General features: G+C 32.6%; 1 protein-coding gene and 1 pseudogene across 1 annotated transcript; both read left to right on the forward strand.

Moving 5' to 3' along the window:
• The first annotated feature begins 1,148 nt into the window (after positions 1-1,148).
• LOC120217095 lies at positions 1,149-14,989 on the forward strand. Its single transcript, XM_039214303.1, has 2 exons — positions 1,149-1,674; positions 14,957-14,989. Exons 1-2 carry the CDS (start codon positions 1,258-1,260, stop codon positions 14,987-14,989), a joined length of 450 nt encoding a protein of 149 aa, XP_039070234.1. The 5' UTR covers positions 1,149-1,257.
• Positions 14,990-15,826: 837 nt separating this feature from the next.
• LOC120217096 lies at positions 15,827-18,549 on the forward strand (annotated as a pseudogene).
• Positions 18,550-20,723: the final 2,174 nt, after the last annotated feature.

Here is a 20,723-nt window from a genome sequence, read left to right on the forward strand (position 1 = left end):
GATACTCGAAACCCTTCTTTGGAACAACAAAATTCTTGTGTCTTCACATTCCCTTCCACGTCAAGCCGTGTTGTTCCCTTACGTGCACTAAACCCATGTTCCCGTGCGAATCCCTTGTAAAAGTGCCAAGCTTGATCACGTGAACAGAAGAGCTGACCAACCAATCTGTCAGATTCATCAACATTATGTACTTCATGGCATTCCTCGGTTGGCTTAACATTGTCTACATCAGTATTATCCATGGCAAAAATTTTGTTGTGCAAGTTCAGTGCTCCAGGAGTTGATGGATATGTAAACGAAGGTTCATTTTGAACATGTTTCTGTAGTTAAAGGGTGGGTACAACATTAAATTCGCAGTACATATTTAGGTATGTACAATAACTACAAGTATATTATCATTTTAAATTCGCAGTACACTGTTAAAAAAATTGAAACATAAATTACATAAGTTTTAAAAAAAGTATCGATCCTTTTTATAAAAAGTATGGACACTTTCAATATAATAGGTAACATATGATGTAATAGGTAGCCCTTATATAATGTAATAGGTATCGTTATATAATGTAATAGGTAATGGTTATATTGTAAGTGTCTATCCTTTTTATAAAAGTGTCCATACTTTTTTCACTGTGGAAAACATTAATTTAAGGTTATCTTTTGAGTGAGTTTTAAGATATTAATTTAGTAATTATAGGCGTCTAATGATTTATTTTTTACGTTACGGTATATATTATTATTAAATTAAAAATTCTAAATAATATTTTATAAAATATCAAAACAATCAAATAATTTTTTGTGCAAATGAAATTATTAAATCAATATTGTAGGTGGAAAACATGAAACACTGTTAAAGTATCGATCCTTTTTATAAAAGTATGGACACTTTCAATATAATATATGTAATAGGTAATTTGCAATGCTATCGGTATAAATATACTGGTTTACTTAAAATAGGTAAATATAAGCGCTACCTATTACATTATATAAGCGCTACCTAGTATGTTATTGTACTTTATAATATTTCCGGTTAAATAATATAACATAACCGGTCTAAATTTTAACCGGTCACTTGTTTAACCGGTCACGCCGTATATTAACCGTTTTTTAGGCGCCGCACCGCAGAACGACCCACTATTCCCACCACAACAATCTACAGACTAAAGTATTCTCGTTTCTTATCTTCACAATATCACGGTTACGACTCTCAGTTGCCGCATAAACAAAAAAAAAAAAAAAGAAAAAAAAAGTGGAAAAGACATGGGCGTGGTAATCATTGACGGATCGACGGTGAGAGCATTCGTGGCAGACGAGGAAGAGTTCAAGAAGAGCGTGGATGAGAGTTTCGCAGCTCTGGATCTCAACAACGACGGCGTCCTCTCCAGATCGGAGCTCCGCAAGGCCTTCGAGTCCCTCCGCCTCCTCGAGTCCCACTTCGGTGTCGACGTGGTCACTCCTCCTGAGCAGCTCACTCAGCTTTACAATTCCATCTTCGAGGGGTTCGATTGTGACGGCAGCGGCACCGTTGACCCCCAGGAGTTCAGATCTGAGATGAAGAAGATTTTGCTTGCTATTGCTGATGGGTTGGGGTCTTGCCCTATCCAGATGGTTCTTGAAGATGATGACCAAAGTTTTCTGAAGAAAGCTGCTGATCTTGAAGCTGCTAAGCTCGACTCCAACCACGCTAAATGATTTGCCAGGTTTCTATCCATGAATTCACGTTTGTATTTGGATCATTTCAATTTCCAAACCTGTTTGTATTTGGATCTATCTAATATTCATAAATAATATTCTCCAAGAACAAATAGAATCTAAATTAACTTTAAATTTATTATAAATATATTTGGATAAAGTGATATAAAATATTATTTTATTTTAATTAAATTTTAAATTTATATTAGGGTAACCTATATTATTTATAATTTAATTATTTAAATTTTTATTTTTATCATCGATCTTTTAATTTTATTAAGCAAACCATCATATTATTTAAATTATATAATTCAAGTCACTTGACGTTAATATTTAATTGAAATAATAACGTGACCGTTAATAAAATTTATATAATTATACATTCTATCATTTTGATCATAAATTTAATTTAATAAATTTAATTATTTTATTTTTATTATTTATATTTTAAATTTATTAATTAGACTATTAAATTATTTAAATATCAATTAAGTCACTTTTCATTAAAATTTAACAGAAGTGTTGATGTTATAATTAACACAATTAATATACATATACACTTAAACTATATAATCTAATAAAAATTAACTAAAATATAAATAATTCACATTTTATTTTTAATAAAAAATAAAATAATGAATTAAATTAAAAAGACTCAATTTAAGATTATATATAATTATTAAACTATAAATGTGAAAAATAAAATATTAAATTTATTTTAAAAATATATAAATCTTTAAATTTAATTTTCTTTTAATATTGTATAAACCAATGTTTAATATATATAAAATATCTATCAAACTATTTTTCAAATACAATATTTGCTTAGTGGTTTTATACTTTAAGTTTTTTATGGCTTAAAATTCCACTATGATCATTTTTTTATTCTTTCTTTTTCTTAATAACTACATAAAATATATAGGATATTATGTAAAACGTAAATCAAATTTGCAATCCGTTAACATGCTGATCGTGATTTGATAAAGACTATGATTTCTCAGTCAGAATATTAACGTCTATCTTAGACAACTGTTAATTTTTTAATGAAAAATAACAAGTTTAGAACATAATCAATAGTCATGTGATCATTTTATAACTTTTAATAGTCAGAGACTATTAATAATTAGAGGGTCATTTTTAACTTTTAATAATTATGACTTAATAAAGAGTATCATATAGTTGGTGTAACACCCCAATTTAAGGGCTAAATTTTAGAAATTATAAAGTATTGATTTTAATTGATATTTTAAAAGAAATTGAGGATTAAATTGTAATATTTCAAAGTTTGCAGATCGTTTTATAAAGTGTAAGGAATTTAATGACTAAACTTATAGTTTAACCATTTTTGGTTTGGGAGGATTATAAAACCCCATTCCCGTATGCTTTTATGTAGAAAATTTCCAGTTTTCCCTCCCATTTGACCCTCATTTCAATTCCGATCTACTCGTCGTCCGACCTCCGATTGACGAATCGAAACCACCATCATGTTCATTGTCGACTGATGAACAAAAAACTTCAAACCTTTCGTTGTAAATCGTCATCGTTCGTCGTTAATTTCAATTGGAAGTATTGTCGATTTTAACTCGATTTCCGTTGGTTTTTCATCGATTCACGTCTATCCGGCCATCCGTTTTCGACACCTCCAATACCATTGAGTTCCTTGCATCGTTCCGAGTGCACCGATGTTCTCCGTTTCTCCGTCGTCGCCGGCACGTGGAGGGGTGAAGAAGTCAAAGTTTTTGATGTTATGGAATCGAGCTCTCTGTCGTTCAAAATTGTGAACCGAGCTTAGCAAGTGTCTCAAAATGCATTAAAATAATTTTTATAAATTTTTCCGAGAATTTTTGGACCATACGGCGTCGAACGCGCCGCCACTACGCATGGCAAAGTCCTAGTCACAGGGTGATATTTGTGTAAAAAACTCGAATGCTAGTTTTGTATATATTTTTAGAATGGTACATAATATTTAATTAATTTCTGTTAGGGTGATATTTGTGTAAAATCGTTGACCGTTGATCGTCGTTGACTTTGACCGAAAAAGTCAAAATTTTTTAAAAGTCATATTTTATGTTTTTTGACGTCTCAAATCTGTTTTTAGGGTTCGTTTAGCCAAATTCAAACTCGGTAGGCTGTTTTTGACTGATTTATCACCCGACTCGAGCCTTTTTTCGGAATTAATCCATTTTGATGTAATTTCTATTGATATGCATCTGAGGAATTATTGGAAGTTGAATTAAGGATCGAGGAAGTTCGAATGAAATTTAATGGTCGATCAGTATGATACAAAAATCGAGGCAATACATTACTATCTTTTCATGCTTTATGAAACATGTTGGTATTGATAAATGCATGAATGTAAATGTTGGATTATTGAATAGTTAATTAATTTTTACACTCGATACGAATAAGGTAGAAAGTATGTAACTAAATGTGGCTCATATGACTATTATAAGAAATAGGAGGACAATTGGAATTAAATTACAAGTTATGGGATTAAGTGATAAAGGAATCAGCCATGGATATGTAGATTATAATTTATCTCATTAAAGGTATTTGGATGATAAATTATGAGAATACTTCGATTAGGTAAAATTATGAAAATACCCCTATGTTGTATAATGACAAGAATTGTCCCTGGAAGTGATTAATAACTCTGAAAAGATTTATTGATCTGATAAAACTACAGATGTGTATAAGAAATGCTAGTTTGTTTAGAAAATGCGGGGATAACTGGTTTTTAACCCCAAGAGGGTTTGTGCAAGATAATAGAAGTCTATTAAGAAATCATTTCAAGATCAAAGAATGTTCGGGAAAGCAATTAACCATACGATCTCTAAATTATAATTATTTTCGTTAAGCGATAATATTGAAATTATTTGGTTAAGAAATTACGAGAATGCACTTTAGTGGTAAAAATAGTCTGAGTTGACCCTGAATAAGAAAGTACTTTGAGGATTCGTACTTAACTCGATAAATTATGGATTTAAATGTTAAAATTCGTCTTTGTACAGAAAAATTCCTGATAACCTGTTTGTAACTTCTGAGAAGGCAATTGACCTGAAAGTCTCCAAGTTAAGAATAAATTATCGAGGGTGCTCTTTTATCAGAATTATTCGAAGTGACTGAAATAGATGATAAATTAGAATTAAATAATAAGACAAGATGGAAAGAAATGATTGAAATACACCAGATCTGTAGAATCACCAAAATACCTTTGTAATGGAAATAATTGAAAAATATCACCAAGCCCAAGAATAAATGGATATCCTCAAGCTTTGAAATGAATGGAAAAAATATTGAGCACCAAAATAACCAAAATGCCCTTATGGATTAGATTAAGAAAATGTCTTGAATTAATTAAGGAATCCAAGTAAATTTGGGTGTTGTACTACCCTTAAAAGTTATAGAAAACAATTTAAGTGAGTTGATCAACCTTCATGATATGTCAGTACCTGATCTGCATAGATATCACTTGAATGAGTGTTCGTTTACTCAAGTTTTGGCTCGATGATAATTTTAGAAGTATTCAGCTCAGCTAAACTCTAGATTGTATTCAACACTAAGGATTTGATATTTGTTCGACAAATCAAGCACCAAGATCGAACTGAACGGAATGGAAGTACATTATGTACCCAAAATTCAGAGGCGTCCAAATTAATCTGGAAAACTCCGAAGTAACTGGAATGGATTTGACTGCTAAATGAACTTTGGTAACCTCAATGACTGAGAACTAAATAAGTGATTTGGATGAGTATAGGAATGCTAATGAACTTATATGATGTACTTTCCTTCGGGTCATGAACCAAAAATCAAGTACGTCAGCATTTCAAGATATCGTTGAAGAGAGGAAATGAAATAAAAACCATTGGAAGATTCATTCAGCGATGACTCAAAGATGATTTATGAACAATAATTGTTGGTATTAAAGAGTGAATTCCTGGAAGGACAACGAATAGACCGATCAACATGTATTAGTTCTAGAAGTTGTTAAGCTTGGGTTATTTCGATAATCCGATAGATCGACACAGACTGTAAATGTCATGAACCTTCATTTCTTCCTTATCAGCTCAAATCTCATTCTGAATAACTGATGATTCCAACAGTTATTGATCTCTTCCAATAGTGATTCTAAATTCCAACATTCTATCGACATACTGAAGATCTGTGTTTCTCTATCTGATAAGATTATCCAGTACCTCTAAATAATTTCCATAAACTCTGGTGTGTTCCCTAATCATATGAATATTTTATCCGATTTCCGACTTGAATTCTATTCTGATTTCTGATATATCCGTTTACTGACGGAGAAATGTTTTATTTGGGGGTTTATTGTTGGAGGAAGTATATATGTAGGCTTCTCGGCTTTGTGCTCAGGGCCTTACTAGCATGTGCGGTTGGGTGTATGGTTCTGGGGAACCTACACATTATGATGTGTAGCGGTTGGAGGGATTATTAGGACTTTTGAATTAATAATAATAATAATAAATATGTTTTACAAGATATGTATCTTTTTCACTGGTTTTGCGGGAACACACTAGATAACATATTCTGATCTCCTGAACTCAGTCATCCGAAATATTTCTCTGAACTGAAAGCTCATTGTCTGTTACCCCTGAAATATCAGTAGGATCTCCGCTCAGCCTAAAAATCTGTAGATATCTGAACCAATAAGGAAACATATGTTTATTTGTATCTGCACGTTCTTCAGCATCATCTGGTAGTTCTTTATTACTGAGCTTTCCGAAGCTCACTCTATTACTCAACATCGCAGGTTAAAAGAATCGTACCAGTGCAGCTATCGACTTCAGTAGGGGAGTTCTTACGGTGTTGTTATAGAGTATGATACATGTGATCAGGGGGCATGTAATTGTATTTTGTTTTATATATGAGTCTGAAAATCTGTTTTATTTATGCATACTGATAAATCATTTTATAAGTTACACGTTTTAATAAAAGTTCTAAATTTTCCGCTATTTTACAGTAGGTCGCTCCAGTGGCCTAATGTGACACTCCAGATCGGATCGGGTTACCTGCATCGGTTTGAGGGGTTACATTTAGTGGTATCAGAGCTTAGGTTTGAGTCAAAATTTTCAAGATAGACCGGCCGGTCAAATTTCAAAAGATGTCTGGTCAGTACATGCCCTTAGACTACAGTCATACTTCTCTAAGCCGGAACTCTAAGGTTGAATCCCTATCTGTAACGAGCAAACCGAAGTTTCTATCTGTTAAGGCTCTAACTTTACAAAAAGGAATACTAATAACGTCTGTCTAAACTCTATAAAGTATCTTACGAGCCATGAGAGAGCTACTCATCTGAGAAATTCTGATCCGACTCCAGAAATGAAATTGGGATATGATACCGCTCTATAAGTCTATTCTCGTAACTAATGTTGAATTGATTCCATAAGGATAAATATGTTCTGATTATTTTATTGGAATGAGGGAAAGTTCTCAAGAAAATATATACTCAGCTGGTTAAGGATTAATAGAGTATCGGTACTTCTATAAAAGCTACTTGAAGATATGAAAGAACGGATGAAAGTTTCATTTATGCAATTATACTACATGAATGAATTTCGAGGACAAAATTCTTTTAAGGAGTAGAGAAATGTAACACCCCAATTTATGGGCTAAATTTTAGAAATTATAAAGTATTGATTTTAATTAGTATTTTGGAAGAAATTGAGGATTAAATTGTAATATTTCAAAGTTGCCAGACAATTTTAAAAAGTGTAGGGAATTCAGTGGCTAAACTTATAGTTTAACCATTTTTATTTTGGGATAATTATAAACCCCCATTCCCGTATGTTTTTCTGTAGAAAATTCTCAGTTTTCCCTCCCATTTGATATTCCTTTTAACTCCGATCTACTCGCCTTTCGACCTCCGATCGATGAATCGAAACCACCATCTTGTTTGTTATCGACCGATGAACAAAAACCCTCAAACCTTTTGCCATGAATATCGTTCATCTTTAATTTCAGTTGGAAGTATCGTCGGTTTTAACTCGATTTCCGTTGATTTTTCGTCTATTCATGTCGATCCAACCATCCGTTTTCGACACCTCCCACACCATTGAGTTCCTTGCATCATTCCGAGTCCACCGGTGTTCTTCGTTTCTCCGTCGTCATCGACACGTGGAGGGGTGAGGAAGTCAAAGTTTTCGATGTTCCGGAATCGAGATCTCTACCGTTGAAAATTGTGAACCGAGCTTAGTAAGTGTCTCAAAATGCCTTAAAATAATTTTTAAGAATTTTTTCTGGGAATTTTTGGACCCTCCACGGTGTCGCACGCGCCGCCACTGCGCGTGGCGAAGTCCTAGCCACATGGTGATATTTGTGTAAAAAGCTCGGGTGCTAGTTTTGTATATATTTTTAGAATAGTGCCTAATATATAATTAATTTCTGTTTGGGTGATATTTGTGTAAAATCGTTGATTGTTGACCGCAGTTGACCGTTGACTTTGACCGAAAAAGTTAAAATTTTTGAAAAGTCATATTTTATGTTTTTTGATGTTCTGAATATATTTTTGGGGTTCATTTCGCCAAATTCGAACCTGATAAGCTATTTTTGACTGATTTATCACCTGATTCGATCCGATTTTCGTAATTAAGCTCTGTTTTTGATGTAATTTCTGTTGATATGCATATGAGGAATTATTGGAAGTTGAATTAAGGATCGAGGAAGATCGAATGGAATTTAATGGTCGATCAGTATGGCACAAAAATCGAGGTAATACATTACTACCTTTTCATGCTTTATGAAACATGTTGGTATTGATAAATGCGTGAATGAAAATGTTGGATTATTGAATAGTTAATTAATTTTTACACTCGATACGAATAAGGTAGAAAGTAGGTAACTGAACGTGACTCAGATGACTATTATAAGAAATAAGAGGACAATTGGAATTAAATTACAAGTTATGAGATTAAGTGATAAATGAATCAACCATAGATATGTAGATTATAATTTATCTCATTAAAGGTATTTGGATGATAAATTATGAGAATACTTTGATTAGGTAAAATTACAAAAATACCCCTATATTGTATAATGACAAGAATTATCCCTGGAAGTGATTAATAACTCTGAAAAGATTTATTGATCTGATAAAACTACAGATGTGCATAAGAAATGCTAGTTTGTTTAGAAAATATGGATAACCGGTTTTTAACCCCAAGATGGTTTGTATAAGATAATAGAAGTCTGTTAAGGAATCATTTCAAGATCAAAGAATGTCCGAGAAAGCAATTAACCATATGATCTCTAAATTATAATTATTTTCGTTAAGAGTTAATACCGAAATTATTTGGTTAAGAAATTACAAGAATGCCTTGAGTGGTAAAAATAGTCTGAGTTGACCCTGAATAAGAAGTACTTTGAGGATTCGTACTTAACTCGATAAATTATGGATTTAAATGTTAAGATCCGTCTTTGTACAAAAAAATTCCTGATAACATGTTTGTAACTTCTGAGAAGGCAATTAACCTGAAAGTCTCCGAGTTAAGAATAAATTATGGAGGGTGCTCTTTTATCAAAATTGTTCGAATGGACTAAAATAGATGATAAATAGGAATTAAATAATAAGATAGGATTGAATGAAATGATTGAAATACACTAGATCTGTAGAATCACCAAAATACCTCTGTAATGGAAATAACTGAAGAATATCACCAAGCCCAAGAATAAATGGACATCCTCAAGCTTTGAAATGAATGGAAAAAACATTGAGCACCAAAATGACAAAAATGCCCTTATGGACTAGATTAAGAAAATGTCTTGAATTAATTAAGGAATCCAAGTAAATTTGGGTGTTGTATTACCCTTAAAAGTTATGGAAAACAATTTAAGTGAGTTGATCAACCTTAATGATATGTCAGTACCTGATCTGCACAGATATCACTTGAATGAGTGTTCGTATACTCAAGTTTTGGCTAGATGATAATTTGGAAGTATTCAGCTCAGCTAAACTCTAGATCGTATTCAGCACTAAGGATTAGATATTTTTTCGACAAATCAACCACGAAGACCGAACTGAATGGAACGAAAGTACAATATGTACCCAAAATTCAGAGGCGTCCAAATTAATCTGGAAAACTCCGAAGTAACTGGAATGGATTTGACTGCTAAATGAACTAGGTAACCTCAATGACTGAGAACTAAATAAATGTTTTGGATGAGTATATGATTGCTAATAAACTTACATGATGTACTTTCCTTCGAGTCATGAACCAAAAATCAAGTACGTCAACATTTCAAGATATCGTGGACGAGATGAAATGAAATAAAAACCATTGGAAGATTCATTCAGCGATGTCTCAAATATGATTTATGAACAATAATTGTTGGTATTAAAGAGTGAATACCTGGAAGGACAACGAATTGACCGGTCAACATGTATTAGTTCTAGAAGTTGTTAAGCTTGGGTTATTTCGATAATCCGATAAATCGACACAGAATGTAAATGTCATGAACCTTCATTTCTTCCTTATCAGCTCAAGTCTCATTTTGAATAACTAATGATTCCTTATTGATCTCCTACAAGAGTGATTCTAAATTTCAACATTCTATCGACATACTGAAGATCTGTGTTTCTCTGCCTGATAAGATTATCCAGTACCTTTAAATAATATCCGTAAACTCTTGTGTGTTCCCTAATCATATGCATATTTTATCTGATTTCCGACTTGAATTCTGTTCTGATTAGGGGTGTAAACGAGCCAAGTTCAAGTATTGCTAAGCTCAATTCGAACTCGAAAACTTTAGAAGCACGCTCAACTCGACTCGAAAACTCACAAGCTTAAAAATATCAAACTCAGCTTGAACTTGAAATATAATTTTAAAACTCGACTCAAACTCGAAAAGGCTCAAACTCAAAAAATTTCAAGAGCTCAATTGAAGCTCGAGACTCGAACTCGATTGAAGCTCGATTTAAGCTCGATTTGAAAATAGTTTTCAACCAGAATTGATACGCCTCGGTTAGAACCCCTGCCTTTTTTAATAGACTCAAGCATTCTCTCCCTTTTAAGTTACCGATGTGGGATTCTTTTCAATTTGGAATTCACTGATGGGAAGCAAAGCAACTTATGGGAACCAGCAGTGGCGCCGCTCGGTAGGTCAGGTACCACTACTATGATCTCAACAAATTATTTATCAGAAACCAAATAAATTTTACAACTCTTTTCTTGGAAATAGAAAAATAATATTTGTATGTAAATATTGGTTTTAAATACTAAATTTTAAATAAATTATAATTATAATTATAATTATGGTTCATGACTGGATTGTTTGTCTTCAAATGTTCAATTTATCTATAGAGACGTAATAAATAAAACATTCAATAAATTTATCAAAAAAAAATAAAGTATTTGCTAAAATGTTTTGTATAATGTTTATTTATTAAATTAAATAAACGAGTATGAATATAATGTTTTATGTTCGTTTAATAAATGAGAAAACACGAACAAAGATGTATTCAGTTCGATCATAATTCGTCTTGTTACTAAATCTAAATTCCAAAATAATATTAATACTCATAATTTGGTATAAATAAAACTTCATCAAGTTTAAATCATAAAAATAAATTTCGTAAATTAATTTTATTTTAATATTAAATTATACTATTGAATCATATGTGATTTACCATGATAATGCCAAATAAATTATTGAGATTTTTAATAATTAAGTGTTTAGAATTTAGGGTTCAAGGAGTAAGGTTTAGGTTTAGGGTTTATGATTTATGATGTAAGGTTTAGGGTTTAATATTTAGACTTTAGGTTTATGATTTAGGGTTTAAGGTTAAGGGCTCATTGCAAATACATTAATAAATCGACCTGGTACCGTACCAATTTATGAGGTAAGTACAATATAATATCTTGATATTAAATGCTCAAAGTCTCAAACTCTTGATATTTATGATATTCGAACCCAAACCTCAAAATATAACAACAATTTAAATAATTAGTTATTAAAAATATTATCATTAGAAATATATTAAATATTTGTCATTAGAATTTTTTTTTATTAATTTAAAATAAATATAAGAATATTTTTCTACGTTGTCAAGTACTTGTGCAGTAAAAAGTTAAAAAAGAAAAAAAATCAACCAAACACGTGTAATCTAACATGTGCTTAATTAAATGGACTTTTATTTTTCTTTGAGTAATATATAATGTAATAATTGGATTTGAACTGGTTAATTAAAAAAAATTGAGGGTAGTTGTATTATAGAATTTTTAATATATTTTTAAAATTTTATAATTATCAATAGTGTATTTTTAATAATATAATTTTAAAAAATGTAAAATTATAATATAACATTTTTTTGAGCTGCTCATGAGCTTTTCGAGTCGAATACCGAGTAGCTCGTTTCGGCTCGTTAAGAACTCAAGTCGAGCTCGAGCTCGCGTCCATTCGATCCGAGTATTTATCGAGCCTTAATCGAGTCGATCTCGAGTAGCTCGCGATCTGTCTCATCTCATTTACAGTCCTAGTTCTGATACATGACCTGAATTCTGTTATGATTTCTGATCTGGATTCTGTTATGATATCTGATTTGAATTATGTTTTGATTCCTGATATATCCGTTTACTGACGGAGAAATATTTATATGGGGAGTTTATTGTTGGAGGAAGTATATCTGAAGGCTTCTCGGCTTTGTGCTCAGGGCCTTACTAGCATGTGCGGTTGGGTGTATGGTTCTGGGAAACCTACACATTATGATGTGTAGCGGTTAGAGGGATTATTAGGTCATTTGAATTAAAAAAATAATAATAAATATGTTTTAAAAGATCTGTATCTTTTCATTGGTTTTGCGGGAACACACTAGATAACCTATTCTGATCTCCTGAACTCAGTCATCTGAAATAGTTCTCTGAACTGAAAGCTCATTGTCCGTTACCCCTGAAATATCAGTAGGATCTCCGCACAGAAAAAATATGTAGATATCTGAACCAATAAGGAAATATATGTTTTTCTGTATCTGCACGTTCTTCAGCGTCATCTGGTAGTTCTGTATTACTGAGCTTTCTGAAGCTCGCTCTATTACTCAACATTGCAGGTTAAAAGAATTGTACCAGTGCAATTATCGACTTCAGTAGGAGAGTTCTTCCGGTGTTGTTACAGAGTATGATACATGTGATCAGGGGACATGTAATTGTATTTTGTTTTATATATGAGTCTGAAAATCAGTTTTATTTATGCATACTGATAAATCATTTTATAAGTTACATGTTTTAATAAAAGTTCTAAATTTTCCGCTATTTTTACAGTGAGTCGCTCCGGTGGCCTAATGTGACACTCCAGATCGGATCGAGTTATCCGCATCGGTCTGAGAGGGTTACAATTGGAGACTATTTGTGTATTTTATCCAAAAATTTATTTGATTTGGTTTAAATATTTTTTTAGTTAATCAATTAAATGAAGAGACATTTATAATTTAAAAATAACCTTTAAAATTACAATAGTAATACGGTGCCAAAATATACGAGCAAAACTAATGGATGATTATTATAGTAGGTATGTTATGTCTGAAAAAGTTCCCCAACTCATTAATAAAGGGAAACGTATAATAAAAGGTGACTTAATTTAAGGGTAAGGAAAACACAACTTAAAATGTTAAAAAAAGTTTAATAAATTTTTGTCGACGCAACCTAAAATTTTAATTTTTTAATATTTGTGTAACTTAAAATGTTATTTATTAATATTTTGTATTGAGAACTGAAAATATTATCTTTTTTATAACATTTTCGGTTGAAACGTAAAATATTAAAAAAATAACATTTTAAGATACGCTCAATCAATTTTTTTAATATTTTTTATTGTGCCTTTTCATATTCTTAAAATAGATTGTCGTACGACAAAATTATCCTGAATAAAACAATTCCTCTTAGCTACAATAATCAAGACGTTATTTTTTACATATTTCAACATCTTATTAATAACTATGAAATAAACTTTTTTTTTTATTTTTATGCATCAGAATTCATATAAAATGACAAGTGTAAAACAAATATAAAAAATTCACTCGAGATCCATAAATTCATATTTCTACAATATTATCATAAAAAAGAGTAAGGAGAATTTAGAAAGCGAATAATAAAATACGCAATTTTATTTCTGGAGACTAAAAGGATGTCTTCTTTTTCAACAAAACTCTTCTTTTATGCCAATATTCGTTGTGTGGTATTAAACTTTCATCATATATAATCGACTCTCGAATCTATTCTCTAAGTAAGTAGACCGTACTTTTTTGTTTTAATTTTATTAAAATAACAAACTTTGTGTTATCCAATCACACTCTAATAAATATTGGTGACAACTCTCTTGAACCACAATTTTAATATTATTTTGATGCATATTTTTTAAAGTGGATTAACCTCCCATTTTTTAAGACGTTTTGACAATATTTATGGGAATTAAATTCATTTCGAAGCTAAATCTGGTACCAGTACTCAAGATGAGTATCAATATCCTAGGTTAAGTAAGTACCAATACTCATGTACGAATATCAATACCATCAGTGCAAAATAGGTTGTTATATAGATTTTTGATCGAATTCCTTCAAAATAATATAGTGCCTTAATTGATTCTTACATTCCCTCTATGGTTTAATATGTGATAAGTTGTCATGTTAACATGTTCGAACTATTTTCAATTATTCTTAATGTGACTAAATGTCACTGATCTTCGTTCAAAAGTTTTAAATTTGAGTTCAAATTGTGAGTCATGATTCCGAGTTATGTAATGTGACATATATTACTCGAGTTTGGTCCCCATATTGAATAAAAGGTGTTACATGTTGAGACCCCTCAGTAGGAAATGCAAAGATGTTGAAGCCCTTAGCAAAGAGAGAACCTCCACACAAATCTCGGTTCAAATCACTTTATGAAATTTTCTTATAAGGGAACAAGTGTTGTACGCCCGAAGACAAGTGTAATACGCCTGGAATCAAAGGTTGTACTTATGGAATTATTTGAACCCTCTAACATCATCCGACCTGTCATCTCCTCTTGACATGATAATTGATAAAATTTAAAATTTTTGGAAAAGATCCAATCTATTGATTGACAACTGTATTTATTCATTTTATTAATTTAAAGACAACAATCATGATCCTAGGTCTTACACCATCAATCATAGGTCAATCATAGGAGGTCAATATATAAATCTCTACACAACTCAAGAAATGTCTCTCTATCTCTCTCTTCTCGACCAATCCACTCTCCCTCTCTAAGACTCTTTAATCACTTCCATTATCGGTCAATGGTCGCTCCACCTCCTGATACAGCTCTCTACCTAAACAAGAAGGGATGAACTACCAACGACTGACATAACTCACTTGTTCCCATCAACACAATTCAATCAAAATATATAATAATCACATGTTTTAATTAGCAGTAGTATACAACGCTATTTATATATGTGAGGTAGAATTCGTTTACTCAAGGTAAAACTAAAAAAATTTACATATTTTTATGTGAATAGTTGGATAAATGAAAACATTTAGTTGAGATTAACAATAGGAAATGAAGAGATTTCACAAGAAAAAAAGTGATTTGCATATTTTTAATTTAAATATTTTAATCTCAACTATTCATTTTTACTCAACCAACAATTAAAAAATATGTAAAATTTGGTGTGAGTAAATATTTAACCCATATAGTTGCAAATTTAATGGTACATAGAGTCTAGCAATCAATAATCTTAGCACTATAATTATGGTTTTGTCTAACCCCTTAATATAGAACAAACCTTGTGACTTTAGTGGATATCCAAACCTTACACAAATTCAATTGCAATTCCATTTTATTCCAATATTTCCCTCCCCTTCTGCCCTATATTTAACTCTTCTTATAAAGCACTAGTTTTTAGACATGTAAGAGATGGAAAACATCACACCAAGGCCACCCAATGAGTAGCATCTCCACATTGCTCGCTTCCTCTCACGTTTGGTACCTTACCCAAAGTTCCCATTTTCTTGGCACCCTATTTGGTTTCCTTTCCTTTGTTCTTCTTCTTTTACTCATTTCTTGTCTTTGTTTCTTTTGATTTTGAGGTAACGTTTTCTTTCTGCCCTACCATTTTAGTTTTCATGTTATATGCTAAAGAACTCTTCATTTGATATGTACATATAGACATGAAAAAGAGACATTCTCTCTTCATCTGGGTTTTGTTATTTTTTTTTCTGGTTTTTCTCTATGCATTAAATGTTGTAGTGGGAAAAAAATATCTATCATTTCTGGGTTTTATTTTCATGAACAATGCAATATTTAATGTTTTCTTTATGGTTTATGTTCAGGGTTCATGGTTATTTCTCTTAACAATACGTTCTTAAGATTAGAATCTGATTTTTTGTGAGTGTAATGTGTCTAAATGATGTGAAGATATGGTTCCTCAACGTGGCATCTGATCATTTTGCTGCTTTTGTTTACATTTGTAGGTCTTGAGACCTGGATTGTTGTTCCCAAAATTTCATTTGAAATCCATCAGTTCCAAGGATGATGCTATTAAGAAAGTGTTGCCATCGGATGGTTTCAATGGTGGTGTTTTAGAAAAAATGAGGTGGAATGATATGGTTGAAGGAGGATGAAACTTGACAAATCTTTAAGCTTTAGCAAGAAGGAAGCATAGACCATGATCTCCAATATCGATATCGAAAATGAAGCGTCTGTTACAGCAGATAGCTGCGAGAATGATAGTGACAATGACACATTGCAAACACCAAATGGCATGCCTGAGAAAGAGTCCCATTCAGGCTCGTCGGACGTCGGAGGGCGGCAATACCAGGCTGCATTGAAGTTGCAAAAGGTGTACAAAAGTTTCCGAACAAGGCGGCAGTTAGCAGACTGTGCAGTTGTTGTTGAGCAAAAATGGTTTCTATCTTCTTTTTCCTAGTGCATAACCAGATGGATATAAAAAGAATCCAAACGTTTCCTTCTTCACATTTTGATTGTAGGTGGAAGCTATTGGATTTCGTCGAACTCAAGCGAAGCTCTATATCGTTCTTCGAGATCGAAAGACCGGAGAGTGCGGTTTCACGATGGTTTAGAGCAAGAATAAGAGCTGCCAAGGTATAAGTCGTGGATAAGGTAATTAAGTAAGCTTTTAAATTCATGTTCCTGCAATGTTGTCTTGTTTTTGAAGGTTGGAAAAGGCTTATCTCAGGACGAAAAGGCTCGAAAACTTGCTTTGCAACACTGGCTCGAGGCGGTAATGACCATTTCGAGAACGAAAAACTCTCAGTAAACTGTTAGCTCTTGTTGATCTTGTTTCCTTGTTGCCTGTAGATTGATCCTAGGCATCGTTATGGCCATAATCTTCAATTTTATTATGCCAAATGGCTTCACTGTGAAAGTAAAGAACCCTTCTTTTACTGGTAAGATTTCATTCAATCGTGGAAGGAATTTTGCGTCTTAATATCTTATAACACCAATCTATCATCTATGAACATGTAGGCTTGATATAGGAGAAGGTAGAGAAGTCCATCTCGAAAGTTGCCCTCGGTCGAAGCTTCATCAACAATGCATCAAGTACCTTGGTCCAGTGAGCTTAACCTCCCTTTTCGATTTCATTTACGACTCGGTTAAGAAACTATTCATACGAGAACGATCATGTTTATTCGAAACATATGTACTTTTTGATTTACAGACTGAAAGGGATGAGTTTGAAGTAGTAGTAAGGGATAAAAAGCTAGTGTACAAACAAAGTAGGGAAGTTGTTGATACCACAGGAGGACCAGAGATGGTGAAGTGGATTTTTGTTCTGAGTGCTTCTAGGAAATTGTATGTTGGACGGAAAAACAAGGGCAATTTTCAGCATTCGAGTTTTCTGGCTGGTGGAGCGACCTTGGCTGCCGGAAGATTGGTCTCGGAGAAGGGTGTTTTGATGGTAAAATGGATTGATCATCTCTCAATGTGCAAGATTTTTCATGCATTAAAATGATTCATTCAACTTTATACAGGCGATTTGGCCACACAGTGGACATTATCTCCCAACAGAAGAGAATTTCCAAGAGTTCTTATCATTTCTTCAAGAACACGATGTTGACCTCACAGATGTAAAGGTAAACAACAACAATTCCACCATTGTTTTTCACATGATAAGCATGCATAAAGTTAATGGTTTTTTTTACAGAAAAGCCCTACAGAAGAGGATGAATTTTTTATCAGAAAGAATTCTTGCAAAGCAAGTAATGAAACAACCCTAGGAGACTCGCAACAAACCGAGGCAACAAGTAATGAAAACTCAGCTCAAGAGAACAATGGCTTACCAAAGGAAGATGAAGACCCTGCCCAAAATTCTACTAAAACAATGTCAAGATTGTTCTCAAAGATAAGTAACCTCCAAGTACAGAAACTTCATGATGTCATCGAAATCTTGAAGACGAAAACGTTATCGCCTAGTTTCCGCCGCGAACATCAAAACTTTTCACCAAAGTCCCAAGATGGTTATGCATCAGCTGAAGAATATCTATCTGAGGAGGAACTTGCATTCACTAAGATCAACTTGCTTGGCCAAGACAACGATGAGGAAGATCGAAAATCTATACCCAAGGAAAAGATACTGAGAAGGATAGACTCTCATAAGGTAAAATCATATCAACTAGCTCAACAGTTATCCTCCAAGTGGTGCACAGGAGCAGGGGCAAGAATTAGTTGCATGAGGGATTATCCTACTGAGCTTCAGATCAGGGTTTTAGAGCAAACCAACATGTCTCCAAGATCAAGGAATGTGAATGGATCTCCTACGAAAAATCCAACGGTTGTGACGCCAACTTCAGCATGTACATCATCTAAAAGTCCCCTTGGACCTAGAACAAATGATAGTGATGAGAACAACAGTAGCCTAGGCGAGTTTTAAATGAAACTCAGTCTGGCATGTTATTGTTAGAGAAGAGCATATTATGATTTTTTTTTCTTTTACATATTCATTTTTCTCATTGTCTCGTAGATCTTACGGTGAAAATAAAAGGATAAATTGAAAGGGTTTTTATAATGGGTAAATTATGAGTTTAGTACTTAAACTATCAGTTCTAGTCCGTTTTACTACCTAAACTTGTACTTTTTTCAACACCATACCTAACATTTAGTTTTTGTTTCATTTTAGTGTCTCGTTAAAAACTTAATGTTAAGTTTTGATTTTTTTTAAAGTTTAGGTACTAAAACGGATCAAAACTGATAGTTTATGTACTAAACACATTAAATTTTTAACGGCGTGGTACTAAAATGAAACAAAAATTAAACGTCATATATACTTTTGAAAAAAATTAAGTTTAGGTACTAAAATAAACCAAAACAGATAGTTTAGGTACTAAACACATAGTTTATCCTTTTATAATAGGTTTGTTTGTCTTCAAGATTAGACAAATAAAGTTCCTCTTAAGTCATTATCATCATATTTGTAAATTTTATATTAATTAACCTAAAAAGTAGATTGACATGTTAATGCAAATAATTAGTAACAAATTTAACTGTAATCTGCTCAATTCTATAAAAAATTGTCTCATCTTGTTGTCATGCAAAACATATCTTTATAGCATAGACCCCAATAAACAATGATGAGGTTAATTGTAGAAATATTAAATGAAATTAAGTATGTAGGTGAAATGATCATTTTATCCTTATAACTTGTTCGATTAATTTACAAAGTATGATTGTTGTTTGCATTAAGTATAGTGTTTGATTAATTTACAAAGTATGATTGTTGTTTGCATGAAGTATAATGTTTGATTATTTTTCCACTGCTGTGATATGTCTGATGGTTGTTTAATTTGATTAGCTTCCGCTTAGTACGTATAATTTATGATTTGTTCGCTTCAAAATCTAATGTGTACTCAGAGTACTCGGGCCATTCGTGGTGGTCGGGTATAAGGTGTTAGAATGGGACTCTATGTGATCCAGACTTAATAAAATGGCAAGTAATCCTAGAGAAAATCTGACTTGATGAGTGAAAAATAGTTTTGCATTATGAAGTGGATGAAGGAAGGTAATATGTTCTTGTTCCTTTCCTCGTAAGTATTGAGTTGATTGGTTTGGTTAGATGAAATCGATGAGCGAAAAATAGTTTTGCATTATGAAGTGGATGAAGGAGGGTAATATGTTCTTGTTCCTTTCCTCATAAGTATTGAGTTGATTGGTTTGGTTAGATGACCTCTAGAATGACGGTGATGAAAATTGGTCTTAATGTCTAATGTGAAAGGCCGAGAAGATCTTAGCTTGTGACATTAAAACAGTTAAGAAGACTCCTAGACCAATTCAGAAAATTGAAGATTGTGATGTGTCAGCCATTTTTTTTTGACTAGGTGGGGGAAAGGATGGATAAAAAGAAAGGAAATAACCATCAAGGTTGGGTTTAGTAAGGGTGTACATTTTCGGATACGTATATTATCCGATCTGAAATTTTGAATCACTAATATTATGATTCGTATCTGATTCGAAAAAATTGAATACCCGAATTTTCATATTAAATATACGGATATCCGATATTGTTAGGTATGACTCATAAATATACCGGTAAAGAGGACAGAGGATGGAGCGGAGCGCCCCCGTGGTACGGTACAGGGTTATTTTTGTAAATATGTACCAGGGTTTATTTATTATAAAAGGAGATGTAACCAAAACTTATGAGACATTGAATAAAATTCTAGCACCGCCTAGGGCACCGAGGACGTAAGCACATTACTGAACCTCGTTAAAATTCTTGTGTTCTTTCCGTTTTCTTTATTCAATTATTCAACAATTGGTATCAGATGTCAAGAGCCAAATTCGAAGGAGTAAGGGATGATTATGTTGTGTTCGTTGCCTCCCTCTTACGAACACATGGTGACTACAATTACATATGGGAAAAAGACTATTAAAGTTGAGGAGATTACTGCGACCTTGTTGGCTCACAACCAGCGGAAGCAGAATGCAACGGAAAGTTCTCAAGCTGATAGCTTATATGTCAAGGGTAATCGAGACCGTGGATGGAAGCCAGAGAAGAAAGGGTCTAGGAAGCGGAATTTTAGATCCAAATATAGGGATAAGAAGACAATT

This window comes from Hibiscus syriacus, unplaced genomic scaffold, assembly GCF_006381635.1.
Source record: "Hibiscus syriacus cultivar Baekdansim isolate YM2019G1 unplaced genomic scaffold, ASM638163v2 tig00110183_pilon, whole genome shotgun sequence".
Lineage (NCBI taxonomy): Eukaryota > Viridiplantae > Streptophyta > Magnoliopsida > Malvales > Malvaceae > Hibiscus > Hibiscus syriacus.